Genomic DNA, 9,151 nt, shown 5'->3' with positions numbered 1-9,151 from the left:
TGATATTCTTATTTTTAAACAGATAAATAGCTCAATCTGAAATTAATTCCATTCCTACCTGAATTTCTCTAAGTTTCTATTCAACAGAACAGCACTTGGTCCTGCAAAATCACTGCTGATGTGAGTTTCACTACATAAGGTGGAAGATGTATTATCTGAACATGCTGTGACCTAATAAAAAAAAAAAAAAGATAAGATGAGTAAAAACAAAATGAACCAAACTGTCACTAACATGTGCCAGTTTGGTTCAGTTTGTTTAAATCATTTGTAAAAGCAATAGTGTGGTTCAGACAGTTTGTGCAGACTATGTGATAAAATTAAATTAATCACTGTATTTTACAATAAAATTATCAATGTATTTTACAAAACAAAAAAAAAAAGTCAGCATTACTTGAAATTTATTAAGTAAATGTTTAAAAAATTACATATCTTTACAATGCTTTCTGATGTTCAGTTTACTGTGGGACAAGAAAATATTTTATTTCAGGTGAGGTCCAGATTACCATAACCCCAATTAGCAGTACTGTTTGAGTGGGAGTGCAATTTAAAAAAAATTGAAAAGAATTGTTTTATTATAAAACAATGATTTTGAATTTCAACAATTCTTTCATCATTATTCTGCAACTTATTATAAGTTTCAATACACAGCCTCCACAAGCAACTGAGGTTTGGAGGAAACTCGAAGGTCAGATTGATTGGTACTACTGGAAGAAAAGGAATACATAAGTAGTGTTTTTTGTTGTTTTCGTTTCCAGGCCAGCAAAAGTCTCTGACTTCCCTGTGCTGTATGGTCAACATGAATACTAATCATAGACTCATATATTTTTTTTTAAGTGAATTATTAAAAATGTTATTCCTTTAGGACAAAGGCAAAGGAACAAAACAAAGGAAAAAAGGCAAAGGAACAAATCAAAGTAATGAAATTACTTTGGTGTGGTGAGATATTAAAATCAGAACATCTCGTCTTTATGCATATAGCAAAGAGTATCAATGAAAATTTTAAAAATCAACAGAAAAACAAACAGCAAATAAACTTTTACTATGAACACTACTGTCAATATTCTTAAAAGTCTGGTATATCTATCGGTGCATTTTGGTCTTTAACAAAAACATGTTCAGGTTTATTTTCAGTGGTGTAAGCTGATAGGTCAATCTTTTATTTAGTATTTATGCCCTAGGTTTACATTTTTAATTTGGTATTTACATTAATTTTTATGATTCAATGTGAAATCTGCACTTTTTAAATTCTATTTTCAACCCTAACAAGTGATATTACTAATATAAAATACTTACATCCAATATATGTTATTTAAGGGTGGGGCAGAGCAACTCTAACATGAATAAACATGGTCACTATTTAATACAAAGTCATTAAACAAAGTTCTTTAATTCTAGCAGTTTTCTGAAATTAGTTGATAGGTGCACAGTTCATTAAAAATTTCTCATATCCACATTTCTGGATTCAGTAATTCACAGAAGAAATATATCTAAAAATTATGATAGTAAATAAGGTACATTCATAATATTCAAACATTCTTTCAAGCTTAGCTTCAAAATTTTTGAGGAAAGATATATGTCTGTCTAACTCATTCTATTTCTCCTCTTCTAAGAAAATGGTCCAGCATACTGTTCATTTCTTATAAATACACCCTTAGTAAAGTAAGATATAAAAAGAAAATTTACATATGATTTTTAAATATATGGTAACTATAATTATATAGAAATACAGCTGTAAACTGTTATTTCATTCTGGTTTCATTATTTTATAGTTATTTCATTACTGTTCCCGTAATTACATCTTGAAAATTACTAGAACACAAACAGAAATTTCATGGTTAATGATAATCACATCATAAATAACTTTATCAAGCATTTTGAACTTTCAGTAATATGTGGTCAAATGCGGGGGCAGCTCGTTAGTAGGCACTGCGGAACTGTAGCACCCCCAGCTATTTACATCCAAATATACAGTCAACGGAGTATACTCAGTATATTTCCAATAATCAAAATAAATAAATGCTTTATTTAATACAAGTATTAAACAGAGCTCGGGCCATCCAGGCCCAACCATAGCCTAAGGCCTTTGGTTCGTGGGAAAACAACTTTTTTCAATAATCAACAAAAAAAACAACGAAATCGTTTTAAACTTTGAAGTTTAACTGTACACGGAACTGTGCTCTAGACAGTCCCACATTTTGCTCTCGGTGGTTGAGTCAATGCCTAGTTGGCAGGTTGCCAATATGTATTTTTTAGAAGTGGCAAACGAGTCAAAGGAACTGTGCAGTGAGCATTGCTGATTTGAACAGTGCACCAAACTTGAATGAAAAAGTTAAATTTATTTTCAACAAATAAAAACTGAAGAATGGATTTTATTTTTAAATACAATTTCAAGATAACAGGCAATTCCAAGTCTGTTAATGGTGTGTCCAGTTAATGTTTTGTAGTATGTTTAACTTGCTTATTATTATTATTATTATTAATCTATGTCTACATGTCTTATAACCAAGGCAATTTAATGTAACTTTAAGAAGCAGCACCCCCATACATCAGAGTCACGAGCCACCACTGGTTAAAAGTACAGTTACAAAATGTAGAACTCAAATTGACCTCAATGTAAATCTACATTTTAAAATATCTGATAGGGAAAAAAATGGTTATCATAAAAAGTTTTCCTTGTTTGTGAAAATAATTTTTAAATCTTTTAAACTGTTGACCTACCTGATTATTACAGACAGTGGTATTTGCAGAATGCAGAAGTTCAAGTAATTTTCTTCCTTCATCTGTACAGCTATATAAAAGAATCAACATTATTAATTATACACACTTTCACATACTACCAATTAAACAAGTAATAACAATATAATCTGTCAATTATTGTGTTTCATCACTAGTAATATCCATTTAAAATCATTATTTCAATAAAAACAAAAATAATGTTATGAAATGCTAAAAAAACAGATTAACACTATATTTGTCCAGCTTCTCCAAACCTGAAATGCATGACCCAAGAAATACTACATCCTTTTACATAATGCATCCATTCCATCCCCAACAGTATATCTTGATAGCTGTTTTTATGAAACGGCATATTCTTAAAGCTTTTCTAAACTTGAAGAATACATCTGGCAACCAATCCCTATCCATTCATTATTGCACTCTAAACTTAGTAAACTAACTTTTATTCTTCATCATTAATTCCTTTACTTTCATTCTCTGGAATATATTTATAAATACAGTACTTTCTATATACAACAATATTCTAAAAAATTATAAGCTACACACAAAATTTCTTCCAACTTCCCAACCCTCCAGCCATTGGACTAAAGTACAATAGATTTCATGTTCAGGAATATCATTTTTAAAAAGAATCCAAAATTACCAAATAATTGAGGTATTGAAACGCACGATCCAAAAAAATTTATTTTTAAAGTAGCTCCCCGATTAATGTAAGGGTTGCATTCCATTGAACACTATGTAAGTTGGAATTTCCCTAAATAAGCATTTAGGGAAATTCTGCACTTGCAACTATGCACGCTGAATTTGATAGAAGCAAAAAAGAAATGTTCGATGAACATGTAAATAGAATTATTCAATTTTTTATCTCATGTGCAGGAAAATTTACAAAAGTGTACAAAATTACAAAAATTTCCAAATTATAAAATTACAAAAAGAGAGAGGAGATAGGCCAGCAAGATAACGTCAGCAAGTTTTACCTTTCGAGCATTGTTGCCAGAATTAACTCCCCAGTTGATAAGCACGCCGCTATGGAAGTTGGGGGCTGTGGAGATTTAGAAGGGGTTTTTCCCAACACATCACAAAATTTCTCTGCGGCTGCAGAATCGGCACTGGCAACTTCACTGCATACTTTAATGTTATGGAAACCAGCACGATGCTTGAACCTATTAAACCACCCGTTGCTTAGCTTGGGGTTTGCTGTACTTATCCTTAATATCTTCATAAATACTTCTTGCTTTTGCTTGAATGGTGGTCATTGGACTCAGGGGCACTTGCTTCTGAATCTGATTTTCCATCCATATTATTAATAGCTTTTCCATCTTCGATATAGCACCTGAATGCTGTTTTATGATCACTGTTGCTCATAAATGTGCTGATCCTTTAACATGTTCTTTTATACACATTGTCCTTTAAAATAGTATTCACTTTTGAAGCAGCAAAACCTAATTCCCTTGCAATAGACAACAAATTTTGTCCTGGTTCATTCTTCTTAATCATTTTCATCTTCATTTCTAAATCAATTTTGTTTCATTTCCACTGCCACCACTTGCACTTTCCGTTGGTCCCTTTCCCTTCACCATTGTAATAAATAATTAGGAATGAAGAGAAGATTCTGAAATTTTATTTATGAGAACAAATATAGATACGTATAATTATAACCCAGTTTAATGTAAAATATACTAATAAGTAACAGACAGTAGCTTTCGAGACTAACGAGTCTCTTTATCAACTGAAATTCAAAATACAAATACAACGGATAAGTGCACTGAGCTGAGTGAGGCACGTTATTCATGTGCTATTGCTGCACGGACGTGCGCTGTTTTTTTTTTGTTTTTTTTTTTACTCCACTGATCATCTAGCATTAAAACAGTTGTCTCTAGGATGGGGTGTAGACGTATGCCTTTGTGGCGGTTTATTGCCTTTGGATTGTTTAATATGTTAAGTGACTCTAGCCTCTAAAAAAAAACAGCGCACGTCCGTGCAACAATAGCACATGAATAATATGCCTCACTCAGCTCATTGCACTTATCCGTTGTATTTGTATTTTGAATTTCAGTTGATAAAGAGACTCGTTAGTCTCGAAAGCTACTGCCTGTTACTTATTAGTATATTTTACATTAAACTGGGTTATAATTATACATATCTATATTTGTTCTCTCAACCATGGACCCCAGTACACCAGGCCCATTCGTTACTAAAATTTATTTATGTTTCTTATATGATTAAAGATTTCAGTGAAGGGGAACACATTTCACCATAATAACATAAAAATCCACACAATTCAAGTTATCGGGATTATTGCAAATGCAATAAAATCGAGTTTACTATGCATTTATAATTAGATGCACCAACAGAAAAAGCTCAATAAACTGGAAAGTGCAAATTATTTATATTGTTTTATGATAGTGACCTCCAGAAATGTTTTAGAAAAATATCACAAAGGCATTCAAAATTGATTCTTATAACAGAACATATGATAACGATGAAAGTGTAGCACAATTTCCGTGCACCTCCGTAGCCAGGTGGGAAGGAGCAGCAGTGCGTAGCACACGCTTCTTGATTAGACCGGGGTTCGAGCCCGTCACCACCAAATTCGGAGGATGCGGAAAGGTCAGGGAATGACCACCGCATATCCCGGAGCAATATGGCCTTAGTTGCTAATGCTCCTAAAAAAAAAAACCACAACCACCGCACAATTTCCATTATAAAAATGACCTGTTAGAGAGATAAATAGCTTAGTTATATAGTGAAAATTTGAACTACCAATGTCTTGGAACGAATTACCAAAAAAAAAAAAAAGAAAACAATGCGTTAAGTTGGATATTATGTAAGTGGGGGAGTGGCTGTAATTCATAAAATATTAACCCCAAGTCAGGAACACAAGTCAATTTAACCCCAGATAATATTTCAGAAATTTGTGTTCTTCATCAACTCCTACCACATGACTGAAACTCCTAATAGCTGTTTTTTAAAATGTTTTCTTTGGTTTCTCCATTAATAAAAATTCCATAAATCTGTTAATTATCACACAATTAGGAAAGATTCATGAATTAAGTTAAACCTAATCAAACGCATGTGTTAAGTGGCATCTGTCACTTACAGTTACTGATACCAAGCATCTTTTCCTCCAATCAGTAAAGGAATCAAACCACTGACACATTGTGCTTCATGTTTCATGCAGCAAGCACTCCTGTTAGTGACAGACTGGTATCCAGGTGTTGGTTGAAGTAAGTGGTTTTCAAATTTACATTCAATTTGTGACAAGTCTAAAAGGAGTTTTAACTTCAAAAATTATTTTAATATATTTGTTTTTAACATAAAAAATGGATTTTTCACAGATGTGTTCAGGAAACATTGAAAATATAGATGTCATCAAAAAAAAAATTTGAACAATTTTGATTTTTTTTTTTTTTTTTTTTGCTGATTTTTCAAATGTAGGCAAGTGGGGACTAAATGACCCAAGGCAATTGGAGGAAGAACAATCCTTTTCATGCCTGCTGACTGGTTAATTTAAAAAATAGGCCCTATTAAAATTAATATTATGTGAACAAAATAAAGACTATACAAAATATTCAACCAGGACTGGAAATGGGAGAGGATGCAAGTGGATGCCATCCCCCTAGTTCCAGAGCTGTTATGTCCAACTCTGCAGATATTACTGGAAATTGGGTCTATTTTCCTGGGACCATGTAAATAAAGCACCCACCTAGTTTGTTAATGTTGAATAACATTAATGATCAGTAAATAACACATTTTCCTTCTAGTCAGAAGTGAGTCAAAATTCCTTAAAAAGTCAGAGTGAGCAATACTTACTTATGATCGCTGTCTACCAGACTCGGAAAAGTAGAAGCCAACATATCTTGTACTTTGTTTAGTAATATTTCAAGATTCTATAGTAATCTCCATGCATCTCACAATACAGATTTGCACTGAAATTCATCTGAAAAATTTATGCTACCTATAAACAGAAAGGCAAAAAAAATGCATTAAAATTATTTCATTAATATAAACTTATTCTACTTAAATCATTTTTACACAGAATGAGCCTTGCATAAAAATTAGGCCAAAAAATTAATTATTAATAACTATTAATAATTAATTATGCAGGTGGCGACAACAAAGACTACAGTTTAGATTTAAAATTTTATATTTCTAATGAAATTTTGCATTAGTTATACCTTTGCAAATGGAAATTCAATGAGAAACTTAGCTAATATCTTTAGCCACTACTGAATGGTTAAAGATTTCTGTCCCAGTTTCTTTCTAAGAAAGAATCTGAAAATATGCACAAATATGGGCATATTTATAAACAAATTTTTTATTAACATCACTTTCCTTGGTCAAAAGTTATGATACTTATACGAAATATAAGAAAAATTTAAGTATTTTATATTTTATTATTTTGAAAATTTTATTTTATTATTCTGAAAATATGCACAAATGTGGACATATAAGCAAAATTTTTATTAACATCACTTTTCTTGGCCAAAAGTTATGATACTTATACAAAATATAAGAATTTAAGTATTTTATATTTTATTATTTAAAAAAACTATTTTCAATTTACTCTTTCATTTGAATACAGCTATAATCACAAAAAAATATATTTTAAATATTATATAAATTATGAATTGCTTCATAATTTATAAATTATAAACGATGCATTGCTTCCTAGCAATGCATCGTTTTGTTAATACTTATGCTAAAAATTGTATTTTTATTATTTTACTACTCTATTAACATCTGGTTAGTTATTATCACCAATGGTAATAAATTAATTTCAGTAGTGACACAGCTGGAGGAGATAACATCCCTAAAATGTGTGCAGTTTTTTTTTTAAAATATCAGCAAGCCAAAAAAAAAAAAAAATTCAATCAATACAATGAGATCCTTGTATCATTTTAATGAAAGGTTGTCTAAAAGAATGCCCCCTCCTCCCTTATAAATCCTGACAAATACTAAATTCTAATTATTTGTTTTGTAATAACATATATAACTTGGATATAATTATATGAACACTAAATGAGTTCCAGATTTCAGTCTAGACAATGAGCAGAATAACCTAGAGAAAGAATGAGGTATTTCTGCACCCAAGTTGCCTCAGTGCAGAAATAACTTGACCACTTAGTTAGTTATAGCAATTGGGGGTCACACAGCCAAGTGATCAAATGGTAGGGTATGGTGGTACACATATTTTAGTTGACCATGATTCTAGCCTACATCACTGCTAAAATGCTGATGTTCTTACATTCTACCTTGTAAAATTCCTCTAACCCTATGCAACTGTCCCAGAGTACAAACAGAAAATTTATTTGTGCACTGCACACAAAGCAGCAATTTACAAATGCACCCGAATAATTATACCCTATTAACTTACACCACTAAATCCTAAATCCTTTAATTCTTGCATCCTTTCCCAGTTTTGTGCCCTAAGCAAGTAGCAAAGTTACTAAAACAATAAACTCTGGAATAAGTTCATACTTTACACCGTCCAGCAATATGATCTTTTAAATGACTCAAAAATGCAGTTAGTATCACATAACCTTAGGTTCCACATACATATGCAATGGAATACAAAAACTTGTCCATAACTTTCAAGTAACTTTATTCTAAAAAAAATATATATAATAATTTTTAATGAGGTAATATATTAGTAAATTAGTCTATCATTTTTCAAATCGAAATATCTTTCTCCTAATTAACACTTAGGAAAGTGAATGACTCCGAGGACTGGCTCTGATTCTGGAGTAGAATCAGGCATTTCAACAGTATGGCACTGGTGAAAAAAATACTAAAGTTCTATGTCCAAAAAGGCCTTCCTCCATGTTTCACTTGGTATTTGGAGGAGGGGGGGGCATAATTTCTCAGTAAAAAACCACAGATTCTCAACATACCAGTGAACATGTAAGCTGAGACAAGTTTCACTAGTATACATATCATCTAGGTCCAGGCATCACCAAATCATGTCAATAGTGTTTAAAATTTAAACTTTGAATTGAAGTGTTATAACTGCTTAAATATTATTATTTTTATTAGCCATATGGTGCAAGGAAGCCTGAGGCTTATGCTGCACCGGCCAAAAAAAAAAAATTTCCCTATTACTCTGAGAGAGAGAGAGAAAGGAATCATCAAGAAAGAGAAGAATGATGATATCCAGCTCAGGACCCTGGGTGTGCCAAGCCCATACTCACCAGATGTGAGCGCCCCCCCCCCCGGGGGGGTATTAAACAATTACAATAAAACTTTTTCAGTAAAAAGAGTTTTCTCACTATGAAATGTGCTTTCTGTGAAATCTCTGTAAGTATTTTGAAAATCCAATGTTAAGAAATATGCCATTTTCATTTTTTTTTTTAGGAACAAGTGTATCCCTCTTCTAAAGTGCCAGTCCCCAGATGGGAACTAAAGGGGTACAGAC

The 9,151-nt window shown here is 31.9% G+C and overlaps 1 protein-coding gene across 1 annotated transcript in view; it reads right to left on the bottom strand.

The window, feature by feature from the left end:
• LOC150079594 (uncharacterized) overlaps window positions 1-6,647 on the bottom strand; it is a 10,947-nt gene extending 4,300 nt beyond the window's left edge. The window contains exons 1-3 of the mRNA XM_090383133.1: window positions 6,550-6,647; window positions 2,719-2,788; window positions 59-171 (exon numbers count right to left, since the gene is read on the bottom strand). Coding sequence (XP_090239259.1) covers window positions 59-171; window positions 2,719-2,788; window positions 6,550-6,593 — 227 coding nt within the window. The 5' untranslated portion in view covers window positions 6,594-6,647. The remainder of the gene's footprint in view (window positions 1-58; window positions 172-2,718; window positions 2,789-6,549) is intronic.
• Between the last annotated feature and the right edge of the window lie 2,504 nt (window positions 6,648-9,151).

The sequence above is a fragment of the Mastigoproctus giganteus genome, chromosome 10 (assembly GCF_048544385.1).
Source record: "Mastigoproctus giganteus isolate SK-2022 chromosome 10, ASM4854438v1, whole genome shotgun sequence".
Lineage (NCBI taxonomy): Eukaryota > Metazoa > Arthropoda > Arachnida > Uropygi > Thelyphonidae > Mastigoproctus > Mastigoproctus giganteus.
This window is presented reverse-complemented; position numbering and strand designations above follow the sequence as displayed.